The 25,402-nt window shown below is 49.3% G+C and overlaps 8 protein-coding genes across 8 annotated transcripts; 5 read left to right on the top strand and 3 right to left on the bottom strand.

Annotated features, from left to right (window-relative positions):
• Positions 1-153: 153 nt before the first annotated feature.
• On the top strand, positions 154-1,156 carry FPRO_03407 (uncharacterized protein; the record flags this gene model as incomplete). The annotated part of the gene is made up of 2 exons (XM_031226385.1): positions 154-176; positions 568-1,156. 2 exons carry the CDS (start codon positions 154-156, stop codon positions 1,154-1,156), a joined length of 612 nt encoding a protein of 203 aa, XP_031076926.1.
• Positions 1,157-1,961: 805 nt separating this feature from the next.
• FPRO_03406 (putative ribose-phosphate diphosphokinase catalytic chain I) lies at positions 1,962-3,300 on the bottom strand (the record flags this gene model as incomplete). The annotated part of the gene is made up of 7 exons (XM_031226386.1): positions 1,962-2,024; positions 2,076-2,140; positions 2,216-2,224; positions 2,275-2,410; positions 2,461-2,778; positions 2,829-3,129; positions 3,221-3,300. 7 exons carry the CDS (start codon positions 3,298-3,300, stop codon positions 1,962-1,964), a joined length of 972 nt encoding a protein of 323 aa, XP_031076927.1.
• A 1,181-nt stretch (positions 3,301-4,481) lies between these two features.
• Positions 4,482-6,251, top strand: FPRO_03405 (uncharacterized protein; the record flags this gene model as incomplete). Its single annotated transcript, XM_031226387.1, has 1 exon — positions 4,482-6,251. The coding sequence occupies one exon, from the start codon at positions 4,482-4,484 to the stop codon at positions 6,249-6,251; it is 1,770 nt and encodes a 589-aa protein (XP_031076928.1).
• A 3,297-nt stretch (positions 6,252-9,548) lies between these two features.
• On the top strand, positions 9,549-11,379 carry FPRO_03404 (putative general amino acid permease; the record flags this gene model as incomplete). Its single annotated transcript, XM_031226388.1, has 4 exons — positions 9,549-9,909; positions 9,958-10,123; positions 10,177-10,619; positions 10,673-11,379. The coding sequence occupies 4 exons, from the start codon at positions 9,549-9,551 to the stop codon at positions 11,377-11,379; spliced, it is 1,677 nt and encodes a 558-aa protein (XP_031076929.1).
• Positions 11,380-17,595: 6,216 nt separating this feature from the next.
• FPRO_03403 (uncharacterized protein) lies at positions 17,596-20,142 on the top strand (the record flags this gene model as incomplete). The annotated part of the gene is made up of 1 exon (XM_031226389.1): positions 17,596-20,142. One exon carries the CDS (start codon positions 17,596-17,598, stop codon positions 20,140-20,142), a length of 2,547 nt encoding a protein of 848 aa, XP_031076930.1.
• A 689-nt stretch (positions 20,143-20,831) lies between these two features.
• FPRO_03402 (putative ubiquitin-conjugating enzyme E2) lies at positions 20,832-21,391 on the bottom strand (the record flags this gene model as incomplete). The annotated part of the gene is made up of 3 exons (XM_031226390.1): positions 20,832-20,895; positions 20,951-21,156; positions 21,239-21,391. The coding sequence occupies 3 exons, from the start codon at positions 21,389-21,391 to the stop codon at positions 20,832-20,834; spliced, it is 423 nt and encodes a 140-aa protein (XP_031076931.1).
• Positions 21,392-21,886: 495 nt separating this feature from the next.
• On the top strand, positions 21,887-23,170 carry FPRO_03401 (uncharacterized protein; the record flags this gene model as incomplete). Its single annotated transcript, XM_031226391.1, has 2 exons — positions 21,887-22,320; positions 22,396-23,170. The coding sequence occupies 2 exons, from the start codon at positions 21,887-21,889 to the stop codon at positions 23,168-23,170; spliced, it is 1,209 nt and encodes a 402-aa protein (XP_031076932.1).
• Positions 23,171-23,831: 661 nt separating this feature from the next.
• On the bottom strand, positions 23,832-24,893 carry FPRO_03400 (uncharacterized protein; the record flags this gene model as incomplete). The annotated part of the gene is made up of 1 exon (XM_031226392.1): positions 23,832-24,893. The coding sequence occupies one exon, from the start codon at positions 24,891-24,893 to the stop codon at positions 23,832-23,834; it is 1,062 nt and encodes a 353-aa protein (XP_031076933.1).
• Between the last annotated feature and the right edge of the window lie 509 nt (positions 24,894-25,402).

Raw genomic sequence — 25,402 nt, forward strand, 5'->3', positions numbered from 1 at the left:
TATTGAAGAGCTGTGATAAGGTTAAGAGGTTAAAAGAGGTTTCAGCCCCAGCACACAAAGGTAAAGAACACCAATAAACACATATAGGCAATATACTCATTGCCCTTACTGTTATCCAATGTCTTGCTTTTAGCTGAAAAGCTAGATACCCTGATGGCTGACTTAAGGGTGTATAAGTAAGTGCCTGTTGCGGTGTATTGTGCGGTCGGCCCAGAAAGTCAAAGGCATTACAATATCCGTCGACTTAAGCCTATAATCCCGCCAACAATCCAGCGTATTCCATCATGGCTCAGGACACCCGGCCTCACGTACGACTGACGGTCTCCAACCGCGGACTTCAGATCTTACTCGGAGCGCTCGGACTTGACAATACCTGTTCCGGATACAGCAGAGGCTCTGAGACCGATAGCGTTCTATTATCAATCGACTGTGAAAAGATAGAAAACCTAATGGATGGATTTTCTCAAAGTGATGATAGTCAAGTGGGCATCGCAATTCTGAATATCAACGACCTTTTGGCGCCACAGCTGAAAAAGAATATCATATCGACATATAACCTGGTGACAGGATCACCGTCGTATATCTCCAAGGCCTCGAAGAAGTTTCTTTTCGGAAAGTCAATAATAATCAAACCAACCAAAATACTAAAGAATATCCAATCAATCATTCCGAGAGATCGGCCTATATTCTCGTTGGCCACAATGTCAAAGTTGAACTGAGGGTATTAACTCGATTGGGGTTTGATTTATCATCACTGAACGCTGATATTATTGATACTGCTAGTATCACTGATGAAGTTTTCGGAGGTGCAGGTTATTCTTTACGGGAAGTATTGACTTCTCTCAACTGCCCTTTCAATAATTTGCATAGCGGTGGGAATGACGCGAACTTCACACTGAGAGCTTCACTCCTTCTAGCAGCCAAAGGCTGCGTTAATCATGGTCATGCCATGATTAGCATCCTAAGGATGATTTCTACTGAGCCAATCCCATATCGAACAGACCCCAAAGTCAAAGCGGCGAAGAAAAAAGAGAAAAGAGCCGCAAGAAGCCGGAAGCAGCAGTCTAAATTCTGGAGTTTTGACAAACAAAATGAGATTCGTGCTGAGCGCGCAGCTCGGCGAATGTCAGGACAGGAGGGGATACTCGGGAAGTGAAGTAACATTGCTAGAATATCTCGCTGGGAGGGCACTGGTAATACATTGGTGCAGTGTGGACTTGTAGCTAGGGTATATAAGACTATTATACTGAATGCTAGTCCCTTACTTCTACTGTAATCAAGTGCCTGTTAAATATAGGAATATATATAACTACTCGGGACGGGGGGTTGCTCAGTTAGTGAAGCAGCCGCCTCGCTGTAAGGGCAATGGTGATTTGACCCGGTAAAGCAGATCACCACATATGAGAACTGGGTTCATGACGGGGGAAAGACTCCCTCGTCAACGTAGATAATCTGCCGTATCTATCGCCTCAGAGTAACTTTGTCCCAAGACACTAGCAGGCCTCGCAAAGCATCCCGCAAGAACCCGTCAATAGCCAAATCTTGAGGTTTTTTTACAAGTTCTTTACTCAGTATCATGATTCAAGTCGATGGGTCGATTGAATACTTAAACTCAACTCATGCGTACTACTAAATGATTGAACAGAAGGAAACCTGCTATCAATCCAAGTTCGCGCGGAACAGAACTACATGTGCGTGGAGCCAACATCGCACATGCATCATCTGAACATTGGATCCAGCTTCTAGCAAATGCGTGCAACATATAGTCTAGTAAATCTCTTTTTGTGGGTTTTGGAAGTTTTACCCAAATGACTGAAAATCCGACTTGGCCCAAGCCTCAGTTCTAATAGAAGGACGCCGCTTGCTGGCTGTTAGTTCGCAACTGCGGCTTCATCGAAACGACCGAACCTACCAACTCCATAACCTTGTTTTTTCACCATGCTTTCTCGTATCTAAGGACTTTAAACGGGGACGTTGTTGAAGAGGTAAGACACGGATTCTCCGTTATGAGTTCGTCGAATAGCCTGAGTGTTTGGTCAATATCACGATGCACCCATCGATGTGATGTGACATACCTCAGCAAGTGTTCCGGACACATCAATGACCTTGAGCTTGGGGCATCGCTCAATCTTGTCACCCACTATCGAAGTTAGCAAACCGCGTGAACACGCAACACGCGCACAAGCGCATGCACAAAACCGGGTTCAAAGCTTACAAGGAACAGCTGGGAAATGTTAGCAAAGGGCTTTGAGATGTACATGCCGTGTTACTTACTGTTGGTGACAACGAGGCCAGAGAGGCATGAGTTGTTAATAGTGTCGATGGCCTTACCACTCAGAATACCGTGAGTAACAATTGCATACACCTCCCTGGCGCCATGCTCATTGACGGTGGCAGCAGCCTTGGCGAGCTATAGTGAGGTTAGCCTGTGTCACTTGCAAGAGGTTATGCATAGCTTACGGTGCCACAGGTGTCGGCCATGTCGTCAACAAGAATGGCGACCTTGTCACTGACATCACCGACAAGAACCATGCGACCAACAACGTTAGGTCGGGGTCGCTCCTTGTGGATGAGAGCGAAACCGGTGTTCAGGCGGTCAGCAAGAGATGTCGCACGCTTGGCTCCACCGGCATCGGGAGAAACGATGACACAGTTATCGACACTGAGGTTCTCACGGATCCAGCGAAGCACGGAAGGTTCAGCGTAGAGGTTGTCCACGGGGACGTTGAAGAAGCCCTGAATTTGCGAGGCATGAAGATCCATTGTGATAACATGATTCTGAGTCATGGTCAGTAGGTTGTCAAATATCATGTTAGTGAAACACGTACGCAACCAGAAACCTGGAGCATGTTTGCAATCAGCTTGGCACTGATAGGAGCTCGTGACTTGTCCTTCTTGTCCTGTCGCGCATAAGGAAAGCTGGGGATAACAGCAGTGATCCGTCTGGCCGAGGCAGTTCGACAAGCATGAATCATGATGAGCAACTCCATGAGGCCATCGTTGACATCTCCAGGAGCAGTAGACTGGAGAATAAACACATCCTCGTCACGGACAGACTCTCCGATAGAAACACTAGTCTCTCGGTTGGAGTAGTTCAAGCTCATAGTGTTTGCGATATCAATGCCGAGTCTGGGATATATCAGCCACTTGCACCCTTCATTTACCAGCGCAGCGTCACCGCCAGAGATTAGAGGAGGAGCACAAAATAAGGATAACATACCGACTGGCGACCTTGGCACTGATCTCCGGGTGGGAGCTCCCCGAGATGAGTTTGATTTCGTTCGCCATTTGGTCCAACATTGTCAAAGAAGGGAAGAGAAAAGAGCGGGGCGAAGAATTTTTGGCGGCGAGGAATAAATACCGTGAGCGCAGCGCCTCGGTCAGGATCGGGAAGTTCAGGTCAGGTATGTGATTCAGGTCGATGATCAACGGCGCGGATAAGCTGAACGTGATGCACGCACAAAAGAGGAAGAGGTTTGTCTTGTTAGGAACCAGAAGGAAGATCAAACAGCCTCTGACTAAGATCAAAAGTCAATAATGCGGTTCAAAAGTTTTCCATCTTCGGGTGTCGAGTTGTGGAGCAGTCGGGAGCTAGAATACTTTGTATACCTGGGCTACCAAAAGGCTAAAGGTGCTGGGTCATGTGATTGATGTCGTCTTCATCGCCTTTGATTGATCTGAATTCGAGGTAGATTTACAGAGGCTGAACTCTAAAATGTGCAGGTATGGGCTCAAAGTGTAGAGGTCATGATGAGCAAACCTAGACATGACCGCCAGCTGCTCTCGGGGTTCAAGAAATATTCAAGACAAGAGGCCTGATATCTTATGGTGAGATTGTACCAATCCCGATAACAACATGCCGGGGTTATAAACTGGGGAAGAGTATAAACTTTTGGTCTTCTTATGATGTGATTTATGACATGATAACTCTCCAACTCGATGAGAAATGACAGCCTCAAACAAGTCCAACAATTCTCCGAATTCCTTTTCACGCTTCCAATTCCTCGATGGAATCAATTCGACGTCATCTCAGCTCTTATCACTCCGCGTCTATAAAGACAAAGAACTGCCCCTCGCCCCCCTCTATTACCGGCTTGCACCGGAACCTTACCAGGATAAAACTGGAGCAGACTCGAGTTGCTTTTCTTTCTTTAGTCGTTCGCCCCGGTCAGACCCTTCCGAGAGCATCATTTGTCAAATCGCACGACTGATCTTAACTAAGCAATCTTCAATTCGGCGACTGATTTACGACTTTACGATTTTTATATTCGAACGAGCGACCATTACACTCCAATCGAGCAGCCACTTCCTCTCTACGCCCTCTTGAGACTATCGCATCAGACAGAAAAGCGCCACGTGATCCCGCATCTCGTTGAACCAGTGATTTGATGCCCCGTCACAACCTTTCGCCTTCAAACTTCACCGCTTGCCCTCCTCATCTATCTCATGCAAACCATGTTGGATCCGGGTCATCTTCCAGCATGGCACACCATCATTCCTTTTCGCCGCGGCTGAGTCCCGCTCTTGCTTCTACCTCGTCTCTCCACGATATGGCCCGCAACCGAAAACTCCGCCTTCTCGTCGCCGCCACTGGACCCCGCGATACGTCTTGGGCGCAAGCACTCGTCGTGCGCCTCTCGAAAAATCCACAGATTGAAGCGCGAGCGATCGTCGACGATGTAGTCCCGCGATTGACACAAACGATAATTGTTATGCAGAACCGGGGATTGGCTATGGGAGCGGGCGATCGGGCTGACGATATCGAATTCTATCGGCAACAAGCATTCGAACTAGTAGAGTGGGCAGATCTGATGGTCTGCGTGCCGCTTGATGCAGACAGCATCGCAAAGATGCTAGCAGGCGTTACAGATACATTCCTCGGCGAAGTACTTAGAGGATGGGATACACAAAAGAGCATTGTCTTGGTCCCCGGCATGAGCACTCATATGTGGTCAAACCCAATGACTAAAAAGCACATGAGTAAATTGCATCGGAAATGGAATTGGATCCGTGTGGTGACGCCGATATTATGGCATTACGAGGGATCGCCAAACCCGAAACGAGTACCCAACTGGAACGGTTTTAACGAAGTGCTGGGCATTATAAAGAACCAGGCCGACTTGCTAGGACTGGGAAGAGATGTTGAGGTCGCCACCGCAATGGCAATAACTGATAATGCGGACGTAACAGTCCAATCCAAGCTACCGCCGGAGATTTGGACCATCATCCTTGATTACGCAGGAGACTGGGAACTTGCGAAGGCTCTAGGGATGTACACCAACCTACCGATGCCTTCACCGTGGACAAGTCAGCCCAGAGACCGTAATGATTCCTTGAAGGTGTACGAGCACGAGCTCGAGTGGACAGTGCTGACATGCAATTCCGCGGCGATCTGCAAAAAGATATCGCAATCTCCACCAGAATTCAACGATATATCAGCACTGGTTATTAAACTAGTGATCAAATTTGGTCTTATTGACGTGTTGGCGTATATGGAAGCCAACCGACCTGATCTTTTTAAAGCATTTGACGGAACGACGCTACCAACTAAAGCCTCCGCTTATTATCCACGCACTGATGTGCTGGACTATTGGAAACAGAGCGCCTGGTTCAGAGACCGTCATGTATATGACGCAGAAGCTGTCGATGGTGCCTCCAAGTTTGGGCATGTTCGCGTTTTAGATTGGTGGTGGCGTCGGTCTGGATTGATGATGCGTTATACAGAGTCTGCGCTGGAGCAAGCCAGCGGAAATGGGCATCTCTTGGTTCTTGAGTGGTGGCGCGATGCAGCAGCACAGGACGACAAGGTCGTTCTACGACCGGGCCGGTCACTGTTATGGGCAACACAACATGGACAAGCTGATGTGTTGCGGTGGTGGGACGCTTCAGGCATCCCTGCTGCTCATGGCGACAGCGTCGCCAAGATGGCAAGCCGCTGGGGCCAAGTGGAGGTCTTGGAGACCTGGAGACGGCTGAAAGGAGATGACAAGCTCGTGTTTGACGCCGAGGTTCTCGTTTCGCCGACCATATTCAAGCACTTGGCGGTGCTTGAGTGGTGGCGTAACTTTGCTCATGGAGAGCTCGAAGGTATGGAGGGTCGAAAGCAGATGGTAGAATTCCGGACGTGCAACATCGAAGAGGCTCTTGAGGACAGCATAGGAGATCAGAGCGCAGTTCGACGATGGTGGACACAGAATGGGTTGAACCTAGGACTGCGAGACGAAGAGTGGCTCAAGACACGGTATCTTTAGAGCACACCTAGACCGCTGAGACTCAAACGGCCACGACTACGCCACAACTCAAGGATGGAGACCAGCCCTGATTCCGGGGCATTGGGTCCAGAATAGGTGTGGCAGTTTAGATCCTTGCATGGCATTGATTGGTATTAAATGCATGTGCCGCATGGTAGAGTAGGATCAATGGAGGTGTCGGCTAGTGCTAGCATCGGGTAATGGTGATCATGTTGACGTTCCTGGCATTGGTACATATCTTGGAGCGCAGGCGTCATTTGACATTGATTGAGTCTCTTGTGGAGACTGGTTTACGTTATTCAGGCATACGGAGCGTTTCTTTTGATAGGAAAAGGGCAGGGTATGGGATACAGGTTTGGGAAGACATGAAAGCGTGAACTGGTAATAAAATATCAAAAGTTACGTTTTGTGCAATTTGGTAGAGGACATTATGTGAAGTTCGTGACACATACATATCAGGCCTCTCGTACCTCCTGGATACTTCTTTTCAGTTGGGGAGCATCTGTTGATCATACGATTGTCTATCCGTGGCACTTTGACGATGGATCACACTGAGATACGTATCCATGATTCAGCATCGGATGTAATCAGACGAGTTACTATGCCTATCATCTTGGCATCAACCGCCAAGATGAAGCTGATATCTGGGGGTGGATCGACATGTCGAAGACGTCTGATGCCGAAAAATCAGTCTCGTCGACCGGGCCGGTTCAATCGAAGAAATAGGTAAGAGAACACGACTAGGAAATAGTCTATGCCCGACTACCGACGGCTCATGTGTTAGTTTTCAAGCTTATTTTCAGCTACGATTTCGGGTTGAGGTTTTGTTATCGTGACAAGGATTGCACTTGTTCTCCACACACACATAAACACCCCTAGCTCGATCAGATGCCGGTTCCTGGCTGTCTCAATTCTTTTCTAGAAAACATTTCTACCCATTCACGAGGATGAGAGAAGGTTCTATACTGGCCTTGTGGCGCTGGGGCTTACAGTAGTTCGTGAGGACGTAAATAACCGGGATGTTGCACCAATGCTAGGAACCGGGAGAGCAACAGACTTTTTTTCAGCCTCTTTATACAGAGAATGGAGACAATCGTAGAGTCGAAGATGAGAATGATACAAGAGGGGCCGGGTGGTTCCGTGTCCACTGTTTCGTTGCTGTCCGCTGGTCCGTTGAGAGAAATAGATGGCACGTCGATGATGCCACTTGATATTGAGGAGCCCAAGTTTTCATTACGTTTCGCTGGCTCGATATTCGTGGGGCCCCGCGAGCCCGGGACTCAGGATTCTCCAGATTTTTATCTGGAGAGATTTCACCTTGTTTGCTGGAGCTTGCGGGGGAGTCAGAGATCTTGACAGATGGACAGATCTGGGGAAATGCTGTAGCTGGATATGAGTTTGAGTGAAGGTATTCGCAGAAATTTTGTGCTGTAGATTTGGAGAAATACAGAGGTTGAGTTGGGGTCTGGTGGACGTTAGACTCACTCTAGACTACATACAGAACAATTCCGCATTCTCCATTCTCTTATCTCTGCCAGAGTTGCCCTTCTCCAACCAAATTAGGCGTGGTCAGGGGTGCTACTGATAAGAAGACAGACTCTAAGAGACCCATCCTCTGTACAGGGTTTGTATCATAGGACGGGCAGCAAGTCAAAGTCAGGTCAGGTCAGAATATCCCTCTAAACTAAAATCGACGAGCTTTTCCTTTCCTCCAATTCTCCTCTCTTCTTTGTACTTGAAAAGGAACACGTCAATTGGGCACAATATCACTCACGTAATAATGACTCGCAATGAAATCGGCCACAGTCCGACCAGACCGGGATCTTACACGCTTAAACCCATGCTTAAAATTAACCTAAGCTAATAACTCAAACAGAAAAAAAAGGAACCGCGCGCAGCAGGTTTTCTTACCATCTTCCCCCGCATTTCTCCTCTCGTTCTCGTGCCACTGCACAAGAGACTTTGTCTAGCGCGGTAGTTTTGCTTTGTTCTGCAAAGCAACCGCTTTTTCGGTACCGAGTACCACACCTAATGATGAACTTTTCCCCACACGATGCTGAGCAAATGCGGTACGAAAGCCGGTGTATTTCATTACGTACGAGATGGAACTTGTCCTTGACCTTGTCTGGGGTAAGAACCTTGCATCGGAGCCGCGTGTTGGAGTGTCTGCTTCGGAGCGCGCTGGAGCTGGGCTGTTGGAGATGTTCTGATGATCTCGGGGTAACGGTACTCGGTATAGCCGTTGGGACTGAGCTAAGCTCCAGGGAATGGCTCTGTAATGGGAGAAAGGGAGACTAATGTCACTGAACGGATAGTCCGACTGTGTTTGATGATCATGGCTTCTCAGGGAGGACTAGTTAGTATTGAGCGACTTTCTCTTTAACTTACACATACACATTGCAAACACCACTCTCTTTCGTATGATCAGCTCACAGGGTCCTCATTGCCATCTATCAACCAAGCTTTAACCGCGGTGGACTCCCCCTTCTTGTCCCGTCTTGGCCACGCCGTGAAACTGCCTATCTCTCTCCTCTCATCCACGAACCACAACCACTCTGATAACCGTTGCCCGCAGTCCCCATACCAAAGAGACAGGGATCGGTCCCCAATTCTCGCTAAACCTGGCCTCGCCTGTCTTGGCAGCACCTCTAGCGCTCCCCCAAACACCACGGAAATCCTCCCTCAAGCCATCACTTACACGGAAATCCTACACTACACACACAGTCGCTGGAAAAGGCCGAGTCATGGCTCCTCTGCTATTCCCCCACATAACGGCACTCTGTCGCCCGTACTTACCATTTTGAGACGATACAACCGGCCCGGTTGAGGTGAGCTCGATCTCACCTCTCTACGGCTTTTAGATGATCAGCAGTGTTTGACACGCCGTTGAATGCATTGCTTATCATGCCCCTGTACCTAAAAGCATATCCGTTACCGCGGTGGAGAGCTTGGCCTAGCGCTGCATACCTTCTCACCTCCGTATGTCCAACATCGGGGAACTTGAGCTTTCTGTTATTGGGAATTCCATAGCTCTACCTCCTTGTCATGTTAATCGATATGATGAGCTCCTCTTACAGAAAACCGGGCCGGTTTTCATGATCCATAATCTTGATCATGGTTACACTCAACTTGATTCTTAAAGGGCGATCATCCCCCCTCCCTAGATGCTCTTATATCCAGGCTTGTGTCTCCACGCCATTGCTCCCATAACCTCATCTCCATTCCACTAAGAGTCCTACTCTTGTAAGAGATTGAGTATTCGAGACTGATCTCGTCTTTGTTAAACTACCCTTCATCATGGGTTATCAAGAAGACCCCGAGTCAAAGGCCGTCGAGGCTCCCAACGTTTCAGACACTTCACCTGGTGTCTTGATCGATCACAACTCCGTCGATAGAGAATATGGCCGAACCGTACGAGGTCTCTCCCCTCGACATGTTCAGCTGATGGCCATCGGTGGCTCCATCGGTACCGGTCTCTTCGTTGGTATCGGTGGTGTTCTCTCCAAGGCTGGTCCTCTCTCTGTCGTTCTCGGTTACTTGATCTGGGGTGTCTTCTTCGTCTGGCCTTGCAACTTGTGTGTTGCTGAGATGTGCTCGTACCTCCCTATCCGTGGTTCCATCTTTGAGCTTGCTGCCCGTTTCGTCGACCCTGCACTTGGTACGTTTTGCATACGATTAATACAGAATTCCGGCTAATGTGGGATAGGATTTGCTATGGGATGGACATATTTCTACGCCGGTCTTATGCTTGTTTGTGTCGAATACAGTGCTGTAGCGACACTGATGCAATATTGGGTTCCTGATATCAATCCTGCAGCTTGGGTTGCGATGGCAATGGTCATTTGCGTGCTGCTCAACGTTGTTGCTGTCAAGTAAGTACAAATCGAAAAACTTCACTCAGTGACAGCTCTAACAAACGTTCTAGGTACTATGGTGAGGCTGAATTCATCATGGCTTCTCTCAAGGTCATCCTCCTCTTCGGTCTCCTCTTCATCACTCTCATCACCATGTGCGGTGGCAACCCCAAGGGCGACGCATACGGATTTAGATACTGGAAGGGCGGCAAGGCTATGCAGCCCTACCACGCCGAGGGAGATCTTGGTAAATTCTGTGGCTGGTGGAAGGTTGTTCTCTACGCTGGTTTCACCATTGCTGGTCCCGATATGATCTCTCTGTCCTCCGGTGAGATCGCCAACCCTCGACGAACTATTCCCCGAGTCGCCAAGCTCATCTTCTACCGACTTGTTGGTTTCTACGTCTTTGGTGTATTGGCTGTTGGTATCATCTGCTCTTCTGATGACAAGCGTCTGCTCGGTGCTATCGAGAACAGCGCCGCGGGTGCTGCCGCTTCTCCCTGGGTCATTGGCAGTAAGTCATCATTTCTCCTTGAACACCCAAACACAATGCTAACAAACAAATAGTTGAAAACCTTGGCATCCACGGTCTCCCCAGCTTGATCAACTTCCTCATCCTTACCTCCGGTCTCTCTTGCGGAAACGCCTACCTCTACTCTTCCTCTCGAACCCTCTACGGTCTTGCTCGCGATGGCCAGGCCCCTGCTTTCCTCATGAAGTGTAACAAGGCTGGTGTCCCAATGTACTGTGTCCTCACCGTCAGCGTCATCAGCTGCATCACCTTCCTTGTCGCTGGCGAATCCTCCGTTACCGTTTTCTTCTGGTTCGTCGACCTCACCACCACCGGTCTCATCGCCACCTACACCATGATGATCGTTGTCTTCATTGGTTGGTTCCGCGCTCGCAACGCTCAGGGCATGGACAAGTCTACCCTGCACTACATCGCTCCTTTCAACCCTTGGGCTGCCTACCTCGGTCTCTTCCTCGGTGTCACTGCCCTCCTGTTCATCGGATTCGACAAGTTCGAGCCTTGGAGCACTCAGGGTTTCGTCACCAGCTACTTCTGCCACGCTTATGCTGCTGTGCTGTTCATCGTCTGGAAGGTCATTAAGAAGACCAAGTTTGTCAACCCTGAGACAGCCGATCTTGTCAGTGGCAAGAAGGAGGTTGACGATGAGTGCAAGCACTGGGAGGAGGGCGGTATTGAAGAGAACTATAAGCGTGAGCTTGCTGCTATGCCTTTATGGAAGAGGTGCTGGGAGCGTATGTGGTAATCGACAAGGATATGGCTCGAAACTGTACAGATGTCGTGATAGTCATCCAAGATAAATCTGGCAGTAATACTCCAGATACGTGTTCATTTAAGTTGTATTCTGTCTTTCAGTCAGTCAGGGCATGCGGGTCTCATCTTTCCTTCTTTATTAGAGTTACTAATAAGTTTATAGGAAGGTCTAACTTCCATAATAGCTACCAACTCGGCTTAAGCAAGCTTTTTAAAGGAAGGTTTAAATCAATACTGAAGCTTTAAAGGCAGGTTTAAGAACTACGGGGATGACTGCCGCCTATAAGGTTAACCTTTAGGCTGCAAACACAGGTGACAAATGAGAACACGGTATTTTTTTTCCTCAATATATTAAAGGCAGGTTTATCTCAATACTTGAAGCTTTAAAGGAAGGTTTAACTCAAATACTTGGCCCTTGGGTATAAATGTCCCAGGCTGTCCATCTTCTGTCCAATATTTTCTTTCTTCCAAACACACTAATCCATCAACCCACTACACAAACACAAGTTGTCCATCAGAAAATCATCACCAATCCTGTCTCCCAGATTATCAATCAACACAGCCATGTCTACAAACTCGAACGCCATGCCTAGCATTATCCTCCACCTTTCAGCAGATGATCTTGAACACCTTTTTGATAAGAAGCTACAGCCTATCTACAGCATGCTTGCTGCTATCGATGAGAAGCTTGAAAACCTCAAAGCCCGTATTGAGGTAGTTGAAGGCCTGGCATCCAAGATCCCAAACCTGGAAGTCGATATCCGATCTCAGGACTAGAGACTCAAGAAGATCGAGAGTCAGCTTCTCTAAGATATGGTTAGTTTATCCTCTGGAATGAATAATAATATGCTGATACCAAGACAGGTCCGAATCCAAGAGTAATGGAAATGAGTGCACTGGCAAAACCGTTTGGACGTATGCGAGAGATTACCATGGGCTTTCTGCCTACCCTACGCCTCAGCGAGGTCTCGAAACTTCGACATGCTGCTCACTTCTTTACGGACTACACAACTAAGCACATTGATTCTTCACTGGATCATATCCTATCATTCGTTGTCACAGACTTTCTTGAAGGAGTGGGGGTATCGTTATCAGAAACATGAAGATGCCTTCCAGAACAGGTTGGTTTTGCGAAAAGGCAAGGTGAAGAATGAAATCGACCCATTGCAAAAAGCCAACTCCATAGAATAATAAAGTTGAATGCATGCAAGTGTCCCATTGGCCGCATAAGGGTGAAGTGCAGACTGTAAACGGACTCAACGGACGGATAGGCAATTCGGCATTTGACAGCATTTGATAACTCACAAACATTTGAACAGTTGGCTCCAACATGTGGAGAGATGTTGCAATTAACGCAGCATAGAAACAAAAAAGCAATTTATATGACCCCATCAAGATGTCAGCTTTGTTTGATGCAACCTCAACCAGCTCCATTTATCTCGGGATCCCATATATCCGAATACCACAGATCCTTCTAGCAGCTGTACGGATAGGCTCAATGCAAAGATGGGACAGTAATTGATCAAGGAATCTCGAAGCTCCAATTATTCGTTCGAAGCACAGATAGCCTAAAAAAGAAAAAGCAAAAATAGGAAAACACTGGAGCTATCAAACACCAGGATAGTGGCGTTTCATGTGATATATCGAATTCTTTGTTCACAAGGACAAGGCTGTGAGTGAGAGAAGAGGCAAAAAGGCAACAGCTATAACCTGAAACCCAACCAGAATAAGAAAAATAATCAGACGATCTGTCTATTTATTCGGGCAGACCGTTTGTTAAATGACAGTAGGAGTTGGCCGAAGGAAACAAGGTCCTTGCTGCTCCCGCGTTTCAGGGGCCGGTCTTTTCGGAGCGGTAGGGCCCGATATGGGATATCGCTTGATGATGAGGATGGGAATAGACGTCAGAGGTTGAATGTAGAACAAACGGAGGCCGAAGAATCGCGAAATGCGTTCGTATCACACCTCATTTAACGATTTATTGGCAATATACAGAATCGAACGATAACCAATATCAAGATAGAATAGTATGCCCCGGCTTTTGATTGCTCAGTCAATAGTCTTGGCCTGCATGAGTCGCTAGCTGCGGGTTTACAGCATGGGGTGGCTGAAAGTGGCATATTGGTGGACGAACTGTTGTCCACCATATCAGGTCTAGCAAAAAGAACGAAGGAAGGGCATCACGTAGTCTTGGCCAAGGTAGAGAACGAATGGACGGACTGTGAATCTTTGTAGACGAACCACGAGGGAGGCTGGGATACAAGACCCTGGCACTCTGCCTTACCGTTACCAGCATCATGACAGGCGACAGGCTAATTGATAACTGTGCTATGCTGGGAGGCTGATGATTACGTTTGGTCATGAAATGAAACATGAAGCCCATTGCATTGTGATAAATCACGATGGACAAGACCGCCTCCACCGCTAGGGAAATTTCCGGTATGACGCCGGCAATGTTGTGAGAAGTCAGAAAAACGAGTCATGTTGTACTGCAAGCCCAGGGGCAAAAAAGCTTGGGATACGAAGAAGAATCTCACGATAGCTTAGCTTTCAGTGGCAGAGAAAGAAAAAAAAAGGGAGAAGCTCCTGGTAAAGCCTCCGTCGTTAATTTAGCGCTGGTGTTGGTTGTGTTTCTAGCGGGCAATAAACCGGCCAAGATTCCAGTCTCTGATAGACAATGGGGTCTTGTTGGTCTTGTTTCCTTGAGGTTTGTCCACTGTTTTTGTTACATCGAATAGAGACGGCGGCGTAGGTGCGTCACCCGACGAGATTCGGCTGATTGACACCAAGGATTGAGAAAATCCCTTGGCTCAGCTAAGCTAGGCCACGTACAATTAATTGCTGGCGATTGATTATGCTCAACTTTGAGCTGAGCAAGACGAGGATTTTCATTAGTAGACTGCAGCCGCCATCTCCGCTGACGTGGAACCGAGAAGCATGGACCTAGACGAGGTAGTATCGTGCAAAGAGATCTACAGTTGAAATATATTGTTATGGAGATATCAAAGGGATGATATAAACAAGAAAACCCCGAAAAATTCCATAAAGATATTCTATCGTAAACGTGAAAAGGGGAGGCTATGAGGCTCCGGATGACATTCCCGTACCGCACTATGTGAAGCACGGCGCGCCGATGTGTCTTTGTATTTCGGGAGCCGAACTCAAGGCAAACATGTGGAAGCATGAGCCAAGAGCTAGAACAGCTAGGAGGATAAATATGGTAGCTATTTACTCTATATGGAATGCGTTTGGAACATTCGTGAAACCAAACCGTCAAAGGTGCACGGCCTGAATCATCTGATAACGTTCAATATCACAAGGTTTGAAGATGGACATCATCTGGTGGTGAGCTGGAACCCGAACGTGTGGATTAACAATTACTCAATCATAATATCCTTACAGCCCAGCCGAGATTGACAGCTGCGTTGATCAACCCCCGAAGAGGGAGATCTGGGGGACCTCGTGATAGCTGGGCCAAGCAAGGCCTCCATCCATAACAAGAGCACGCAAGCATCTCGTCAAGCAAATATCCACCAGTCAGTGCCACGGACCTCGCTAGTGAATTCAATCACATCCCTCCCTGGGTGCTCCGTCATAGGTACGGATAGGTAGTCATAGTTAGTCATATGCATGCCATCCCTTCCATCGCTTCCGCTCCCACCACCAACCGAACGCTTCAGGTTGAACACACAAGCACAGGGGGAGCTCGGAGCTCACAAGCAGAAAAACTTTACCTTATGGGATGGTCTTCGGCTTTGAGTTAACATGTGAATCAAGCTTCTGAACTCAATTATACCCGCAGAAAGTTAATTCCCTTGTTCTTCCAGGCTTCCTTTTCTAGTTGATGAGGACTTCTGCAAGGATCTAATGTTAAACAAGGGGCGATGAACGACAAGAGGAAGGAGATCGTCGCCGGATCTGAAAAGAAGCAAAGTTGGACTGCCACGATTGGATTGGCTAGATCCCCTTGATTAACCAGTCTTGGTATGGGATGAGTTCTTGTGCTGCTTCTGGCTTCTTGTTCCTGGATCCTTTTTCCTTCTCTTGTCTTCTGCTTCTTGCTTCCTTTCCGCCATGCACCGCCACTTCATCAAAGCTCAAGCTTCAATAACTGATGAACCTTGACCGTTGGACGGCCTGCGCTCAGACAATGCGCTGCAGTAGCTGAATGAAGCAGGACTTGTCCGTCCAATAGAACAACACGAGCCCTGGTTATTACAGCGGACTTTAAGACATCTTCAGCGGCCTCAACAGTCTTCAGCGCCCTGCTTGTTCAGCGTAGAGGGAGCAGCGCGGAGCAGATCCTCTACTGCAGGGGTCCATTTCTTTTTTTTCCCTCTCCCATTCTTCCTAGAAGCCAGGGCATGGCTAGCTTGGCTAACTTACCACGGTCTGGATAGCGTGCCCGATGGACCCGCGCTGGCCTCACCCCGTCTCTGGAGCCTGGAGCTGGTGTTCTCTCTCACGGGGGGACCCCTGGACATGAAAGGGAGGGGAGCGTTTGGCTCACCACCGTCACCACCATTCGGCACAATCTAGCAGTCCAAACTGTAAATCCTTGTCCATTTTCTGTTTGAATGTAGAAGGGAAAAATGAGATGAGATGATGTTGGTTGAGTCGAGTTGGATCACAGATGAAAACGGCAGCACGAATTGCCGGCGGTAATTGTAGCCAAGACTTACCACTCTGTGCCACTCTGTGGGTTGCAAATAACCAATTCAGGCCTTTACTGGGGAACCTGATTGGACGAGGGTAGTTAAGGGGATCGGAAAGATCGAACAGCAATGGAAGGCTTCTCTGCAAGGCACAGATGGTGATAATAACAAGGACCCTTACGGTATACGTGCCGCGCTATAGGGGAGCCAGAGGCAAATTGCCATTCGTAAAATCGAGCCTCCAGCAGCGACTGACCTCAGACTCTCAGCTCCATACAACACCGCTAGTCATTCTTTGGAAAGACGTGCCCAATCCCGTGAGCCCTTGGGGGAAAAGCCATGACTCTCTTTTGGCTTTTTGACTTTGTATTGAGCAAATGATGGCGGGGTCTTAGCCGGGTTTGGCTCTAGCTGGCCACTATTTGCAGGTGGTGTTTATGCTTTAGCTGACACTTAACTTCTCTGAATGGGTGAGTTGGGCGGAGAAGGAATACACATTTGAGGGTGATTTGCATTTTTGTTTGTACGTATTCGCGCCACCAGACGCTGTAGTCATAGAATACGATAATACCTGACAAGCCCATTCTGTTGATTGCTCTTTTGCTCTGATCCTCTTGTGATACTAATTATTGTTATTGCGATTCTCTCGTGCCAAGTCAACCCCTGTTGTCGACGCACTCCTCAGTTCATGCTCTCCTCTCTCTTCCACCTGAGAAGAAGGGCAAGACGGACAGTGGAGGCACAGTCAAGTCGCTTAGATCTCTCTCATTTGCCCTCTCGCGTGCTGGTGGAGAGTCTTTCTAGGTTGTGATCGCTCGCTCGGGCGGGATTTAAGCAGATTGCGACCGGGGATTGAATTGAAGGCAGAGAAAGAGGGAGAGAGCAAGTCTTCAGGCTCCTCTTGATCATCATCTCACACCCTCTCCCTCTTAGCGCACGCCTCCTCAACTGTTACACCCCCGTAACTAACTAATACCCATGTCAAGCCAGATCCAAGTCTGCTGAACCCACCTGGACTTTCACCGTCCCTATTCATCTCGACATCTGCTTCTTATTCCTCTGAACCCCCCTCCAACTCTTCCCCCCTCCTATACTTGTTATTCAATATCGTTAATGGTCGTTCGTTCCATCTAGCGGGAACTCTGTGAGGGGAAGATACGCAGCAAAGCGAGATTGATATCGCACGGCAGATCGAATATACCATAACGAATCCCTGGCTCGATATGGCACGCCAATAAGACTAGTCTGGAAAACACCAAAGGACGAGGCGACTTCTTAATATTATTTAGCAGCGTCCCATCGGCAAATCGCTTGCGATCGACGACTAATATTTTCCGGGATTGCCATCTACCGCGATAATATTTAGAACCCACGAAGCGCCTCCTTGGCAGCAGATTATCAAACTCCCAGTTATCTCTCCAACGACACCGCTCTTCTCCCACATGTTGGGCGAAAGACAGTTGACCTTGTGCTGACGAGAGACTCCCCACGGGGGGATAATATTCAATCTGGCGACGGAAGACAGGATTTAACCGAGAGACGTCGCCGGAATCATGGGCAAGTTTGCATTCCCAGGCCGCAAGAAGCAGCCTCCAAAGGTGACCGTCACCGCACCGCCCATGAGCAAAGCTCAAAAGATTCTCGGATCGACAGCTCTTAACATCGACGCTCCTCAGCAATGGGACAACTTCTCCAGCTCAAAGGTCAACCTGGCGGCACCTGGCGGTCCTGAGACATCCCAGACGCAGCTAAGCCACAGCCATGGCCATGGCTCTCCTGTGAGACATGATCGTGGAATGCGGGAATGGGGAGATGAGTCGGAGATCGTGCCGCGCCAATTCAGAGTCAATGGAGCGCCTACTGATGAGTACGACGAGGATATGTCTGACATGACAAGCATTCTCCGGAAACGACAGTCTTCTTCGACGCTTCATTCTTGGTATGACAAGACTAAGCAACCCCTCGCCATATCCCAGCAGACGTCGGCTTCGGCCATGGCGAAAGGACTACCGTCGAAAGCGGAAAGAATGCTGGATATGGAGAACTCCATTGCGGAGGCTAAGCTAAGGAAAAAGAAGCCTGCAAAACTGGATTTGTCCCATCTCATGGGGCGATCTCGAGGCAAGAAGACCGAGCCTCAATGGCAGGGTCCGATGCTGGGCCAAGTTGTTCGATCACCGTCTATCCTGTCGCCAACAAGCACACCATCTCTACGAGGCAAGCTTTCAAGGCGGCCTACGAAGGAGAGTCTGAGGTCAATGAACTCGGAAGATGCCAATCGACCAAAGACGGGCGAGAGCAACAACCGCAGACCACACAACCACCTAAACGGGCTACCTAACCTCTACGAGCATTACGAGCAAATGTCTTTCCGCTCAATCGCTGACGATGAGTTGGATCTGCCGGATCCGGTCGAAAAGACCGTGAAGAAGTCTAAATCCAAAGACTTGCTTCAACTCAAACCCACTGTTTCTCATCAAAGCAAGCATGAGCATCGACCCATACCACCGGCTCATGACGAGCAAATCATTTCACAATACGCTAAACGCAATTTACCTCAAACACCCCAAGCTATCCTGGCCAGCAAACCTGGTCAATCTTCACCTACAGACTGCGCTGCTAGTGTTTCTAGTAGACACACCAGGACGTCTAAGGCTTCGAAGCGCACCAGTAGGAGTTTCCAAGAGTCGGATCTTCAGGAAAAGAGTGTTCTATCGCTCTCTTCGGACTCCGAAGATGATGTTTACATTGACTCATCTTCAAAGGGCCCTGCATCGATTCCAGAGTATGCCACATCGGAAGCTGGATCTTCTATCGACTTTCGCCCAAGCACCGCTCGAACGAGCTCGAGTGCCGATAACAGCTCAAAGCGACTCAGCAGATCGAGCAAGCGAACATCAAGCTCCAACAATTATCTGACTATCCCCAATGGCCACCATCGAAATCCTATCGTGGCTCCGCGAACCAGTTCCCTTTCTGGAAGCTCGACGAACACGATTCAGGAGGGTACCGCTGGGCAATCACCATCACAAAGCATATCCAGCTCATCAGCAAACACGTCGAATACATGGCAAAGCAAGCCAAGTCTCAACTCTCAAGAAGCAAAGGTTATCGCCTTGTATCCCGACCAGGGACGTTCAGATTCTACTGATTCCGAGCAAGACAAGGAAGCGGATTCTGAGAACGATCCTGAACCAGAGCTCGACTTCCTTCCTGCGATGAGATACGTTCCCCACGAATCTATCTCTACCAACGCCGATGCGCCCACGCCCCCTCTGAGCCCAAGCTCCGTCGACTTCTACATACGCTCTGCACACTCTTCCATCGATGGCAAGGGAAGCCATAACCGCTTCATGGCTGTTACACGCCAGGAGGAGATGCTTCTGGCCGCCCTCCGCCACAAGCGACAGATCATGCGCGGCTCTATCCTCTCTGAGATGGAAGAGAACAGCCGAAGCGAGAAAGCCAATCATAAGGGTCACCAGTCGAAGCCCTCCGAGGCCACCATCACCGAAGAGACCTTCGATCTTGACCTGGATTTCCCAGCTCCTCCTACCTTCAAGGATAAGACAACTGTTGCTGCTGATGGCACTACCGTTATCGACCTGAGTCACCAAAATTGGTCTGGCAAATCTGAAGCAACCACTTCTACACATCACTCTAATGAAAAGGTTCATGAGCCTAAACCTCATAACAATGATCACCACCAGCGCGAGCGTATTCTTCTTTATATCGATAAGGGTCTTGCGGCAGAGCACTCCATCGAGGATGCTGAGCCCAGCCCTGATCTGAGCGACTTCTACGACTACGAGTTCGAAGACGAATCTGAGGGTTCAGAGGTTGTCCCTGAGGGTGTCATGTACACCCAGCAGCGTCGCCACAGCGATCGAAAGGAGCGTCAGTCAGTTGTGAAGCGCCAAACGAGCCGATCGCGTCAACGAAGCCCTCAACCTCATAGCGAGAATCTCGAGGTTGGCGTTCCTCGACCTGACAGCCCCATCTCTCCTGATGCTCTTTCGACTGCGGCTCCTCGAGTCAACAAGAAGATGGCTCGTCTGAGTGCTGTTGGACCCCCTGCGAAATGGGGGTTTGAGGACTAGACATCATAACATATCATCTGCGATTTACGATACGTTTCACCAACGTTCACTTTTCATTTATACATGTTTCAAAACAGCATTATGGGGATTGGAGTATTTTATTTCTTGGATACCTCGGTCACTTTGATGATCACGCACATCAAACATTTTCCTTTGTCGGCGATGATTACCTGCGATTTACTCTTTTATCTTTCTTGGAGTACATCAGCTAAAGCGGCGTACTGGGATATATAAGGCCCCTTTGTCATGAAAGTGGAACGGAGAAATTTCCCTAAACGACTATGCCCGACCCTCTTAGGATATCTCGAAACGTCTAGCCTTATACCATCTCTACGAAAATCGACTTTGCTTTGAGTCATCGGGTCTGGGATTGGTTCTGAGGACAGGCGCAAGAGCGGGTAGCAATTTGTTCTTTGACGAACGTGACGAAAAGCCAATAGGAATTGGTGGATACTGGGACTGTAATGTGATGAAGACGGAAGGGAAGGGAGAGGCACTCTGCAGCTTTGTATATCATATTGTAGTTCGCGATTGATATAATCGCATATATTCTCGAACAATAGCGGAGTATGGCCTGTTGGCTTCTTTCTTACTCCATCTTAAAAGACTTTGTTGATCTTTAAGTTCGATTCATTGATTCATCGTATAGGGTTTATCTTGACATAACGGCGTGTAGAGGTGTTCGTGACTTAGAAGTAGGTAGAGCCCTCAGGGGGCTGGGCGATCTTCTTGTTCTGGGACGAGGCCATGTATCTGCAGGATGTTAATACAATGTCGTTTTTCTTGCTTGAATATGAGGCTGGTATACCGTCGCAACTCTATGAGCACAGTCTCCATGGTGTTCTCACGCTTCCACTGGGCGAGGCAGGGCAGTTGGTTGGGGTCGACGATGCCGTTGGTGGGGTTGACACAGGGCAAGTTGACCTGGCTGATGAACTGGATCGAAGGAGGCTTGTCAGGGTACTCGGGACCGCAGTGCATCTTAACACTGTAGATACGGTTCTCGTGGACGGACTGAACCAGGGTAGGTTAGCGATGATCTTCGCGAATCTACAGTAATTTCGATTACTTCAATATGCTAGAGCGGGTCACATACATGAGGAGGTCCAAGAATTGTGCCGTTCCATTTGCTCATGAGAAGATCCTCAGGGTCCTCCAGTCCGTAACTGCAGGCCTCAGCGCCGAGACCCTTCTCTCCCTTCTCGAGCTCCTCCAGTAGGCGAAAGTTGCGAGGAACCTTGGCAGACATTGTGTTCGGTTACTCAAAGGAAACTTGGTTGGGTAGCGGATTATTGTTGGTCAAATACTGTGGGATTTTAGGTATCGGAGGCCAAAAATCGTGGAGGAGTAAGAAACGAAGTTTCGCGATAGATGACGTTGGTGTAGCGGCGGTTGATATTGGGTGACTCTGGTTTGGTTTGGTTTGGCGGGATCCAGTCACAGTCGCGGGGCAGACAAGCAGAAAGGAAGGCGGTGAATTGTCCTGATAAGTAATAGCAAGCAAGAGTACCCCGCCAACACCTCTTTCGATACTGAAGCACAGCCACAGAAAGCCGAGGCAAATAGCTTGTCACTAGCCACCCGCGTCACATCAAGCTTGCCTGGTCGAGCGGGCAAACGTCGGAATATTCAAAGGAAGCTCTGAGCTCACCCGACCACAGACAAGAGTGTTTTTCCCACTGGCCCGGAGGAGAGGACGTCATTCTGGAATCGTGACCTTCAACAGACTCGAACTCTCTATATCATGGCCATGTCCCTTGCGCGGACAGCTCTCAGGGCGCCGCAATCGCGTCTCATCACAGCTGCTGCCGCCATCACAGCTCGATCTATCACCGCGCATCGGTCCTTCAGCACCACCAACCATGCTCTGCTCCCCTCCGGCTTCGGATCTCCCGTTCTGCCTTCATACTTCTCGAAGCCCCGGCTGCCGGCCAATACGGTGGTCCGCTTTGTGCCTCAGCAGACGGCTTGGATCGTTGAGCGCATGGGAAAGTTTAACCGTATTCTTGACCCCGGTCTGGCTATCCTCGTGCCATTTATCGATCGAATCGCATACGTCAAAAGCCTCAAGGAAGTCGCCATTGAGATACCCAGCCAAAGCGCCATCACTGCGGACAACGTTACTCTAGAGCTTGACGGTGTTTTGTTCACCCGTGTCTTCGATGCGTATAAGGCAAGGTGAGTTATCCAACTCTAAAGAGCAATTGAGTACGTGATGGACATTTGACTGACCCAAAACTTGTGTTTCAATAGCTATGGAGTTGAAGATGCCGAATATGCCATCTCTCAGCTTGCCCAGACGACCATGCGATCCGAGATCGGTCAATTGACTCTCGACCACGTTCTCAAGGAGCGTGCTGCCCTCAACACCAACATCACCGCTGCTATCAACGACGCCGCCGAGGCATGGGGTGTGACCTGCTTGCGTTACGAGATTCGAGATATCCATGCTCCTGGCGCCGTCGTCGAGGCCATGCACCGACAGGTCACTGCCGAGCGTTCCAAGCGTGCTGAGATTCTCGAGTCCGAGGGTCAGCGACAAAGCGCCATCAACATCGCTGAGGGTAAGAAGCAGAGTGTCATTCTTGCTTCCGAAGCTTTGCGCGCCGAGCGAATCAACGAAGCCGATGGTGAAGCCGAAGCCATTCGCCTCAAGGCTACTGCCACTGCCCAAGGTATCGATGCTGTCTCTGAGAGTATCCTGAAGGGTGATGCTGGTGCCCAGGCTGCCGTCAGCTTGAGAGTTGCTGAGAAGTACGTCGATGCCTTTGGAAAGCTGGCTCGCGAAAGCACAGCTGTCGTTGTTCCCGGCAATGTTGGAGATATCAGCGGCATGATTGCCACTGGACTGAGTGTTTTCGGCAAGGTTGGCCAGGCCCAGGCACAAACTATGGCCAAGTCTCTTGTCGAGCCCAAGAAGGAAGGCTTGGAGGCTGGAACTGATACACCCTCAGAGCTTGATGGCCAGGCGAAGCCCGGCGTCAAGGAGACAGTGATTGAGAGCTTCAACCAGGCTGCTAAGCGATAGGGATAAAATCCTAAAATAGCCCATGGCATATTACGGACGGAACGAGATGAAATCAACCTTGTATCAGCTCATCACTCAACCATCACATGAACATTCCACACTACCATGATTATCGGCGTTTAGCGGATGTATTATAGGGATCTCAGGAGGATCCGAGACGGCCTTGCTCACAGAGCTGGGGGATAACGGAGAGAAACGTCATCATGTAACATCAAATTTTCTTTATTCACAATTTAAGCGCATGGCAAAAGGAGGGAAAATCACGGCTCACCAGTCTACCCACTTCTTCAAGCATATAAATAGCCTACTGTCGAAGTAGGGGGACACAGAATCGAACTATTTTGACTTTTACTATGTATGTCCTCCCGGTGAACTGGCATTCTGAGAGTTCCGGGTTGCGTCTGTTGTTTTAAGAGCAGTGAAGTAATTAAGGCGGGTATTACAAGGACGAAGCTTGGCTCATTGATTGATTCAGGGGGTATATTGAGTCGAAACTAAGGTATGTACCAAGAATATTTCCAACACCAAGCCAACATTGTTCATTATTTCCAGCTCCTGCATTGCTCCAAAGACTCCAGGCCATAATACCTGCTCAGCTTGCCTGTGTCGCTAAGGTAACTGTACAATCTTGACGACCGCCTCGAGTTGCTAAAGTCACGGCTTAAAGGAAAAGAGGAACCATAGCAACGAGGCCCATGAAGAAGCTAGGCACCAAGATAGAGCCACTATTGCTTCCTCCATTGTCGCTGCTGCTGCTACTGCTGCCGCTGTCTCCATCATCGTCGCCACCAGATCTGAGACCGGTAGGTTCAGCAGACGAAGAGAATGTAGAGAACTTGTTGTCGTCGATCGTGGGGACAGGCTCGATCGAAGGGGCCGTGAATGAGGGAGAGTCGAAGGTAAGTGTCGGGGACTCTCGAGTGAAGCTGGACTTGTCATCGTCGTCGTCGTCGGAGCCGCCACTTGAGCCACCACCACTGCTACCTCCGCTTGAGCGATAGCCGCAAGTACCGTCGCTTCTACAGATTTGCCCAGACAGACAGTATCCGGTATCACAGCAGACCATTCCCTTGGGCATGCAGCCATCGCCACACTTCTCTTGGTAAGTCGCGCAGCTACCACCAGACGAGCCGCCGGATGAGCCGCCAGACGAACCTCCTGAACTGCCACCAGAGCCGGAGCCATACTTGCAAGTTCCACCGGAGCCGCAGGTCTGGCCACGGAGACAGTAGCCAGTATCGCAACAAACCATGCCCTTGGGCATGCAACCGTCACCACAGGTCTCCTGGAAGCTCAAGCATGAGCCCCCTGAAGAACCACCGGAGGAGCCACCAGAAGAGCCACCACTTCCGCCACTGACACACTCGCCCTTAGTAACGCAATACGCGCCGCAGAGCTCCTTGCCCGGTGTGCAGCCAGTGGGAGGGCCAGAGCATAGCTTGCCATCCTCACAGCAGCCTTCAGCTTGACAATGATAGCCATCGTCACAGTAGGCTCCTGTTCCCTTGTTACAGCACTGAGCGCCTGCATCCATGCAGCCGCTATCGCATGATGTCTTGCCAGCGGGGCAAGAACCAGCCATGCTGAGGGTCTGAGGGCGAGGAGTGAAGCCAGAGAGAAGGGGAAGACCTTTTGGCTGTGCTGCTTTGGAGTTGCTGAAGTGGACGCTATCAGCCGCGAAGGTCAAGCCCGCGAGGGCGAGGAGAAGAGTTGATCGCAACATATTTTAAAGACTGTATAAGAGGGCTTGATCCACCTAAAACGATTGGGTTGAGAGAATTCTGGCGGGCGAAGCAGACAGGTCAAACTGAGCAGGAGATTTTCTCTTCTTATAAGAAGAGTACTGGTATCAACAGGCTGCTACCTACGGGAACGGCTGAAAGCCAGCCGTCGAGTCACAGGCCAGTTAGAATCAACTAGCTGGGTATGTTAATATGCTAATGCATCAAATGTACGCCACCAAATGTCTCCAGGGTCAAAGGTGGAAGCTCCATCTTGACGATGGCTTCGTGCGGGTACCATATCCGTCTGTGCTGGAGGCACGACCATCCACCAATACAAATTGCAGCAGGTTGCCACAATACCTCGCCGAAATATAGGCAGCTGTGACTTTTCTGTGATGTGTCTGCCGTCAGTGACTAATACCAGGCTTCTAGGCTATGACCTCGAGTTGAAGATCTACGTCGAGACGAGTTCCCATATTCAGTCAACGTGAGATACCAAAATAGGGCA

Source organism: Fusarium proliferatum, assembly GCF_900067095.1.
Source record: "Fusarium proliferatum ET1 genome assembly, contig: FPRO_scaffold002, whole genome shotgun sequence".
NCBI lineage: Eukaryota > Fungi > Ascomycota > Sordariomycetes > Hypocreales > Nectriaceae > Fusarium > Fusarium proliferatum.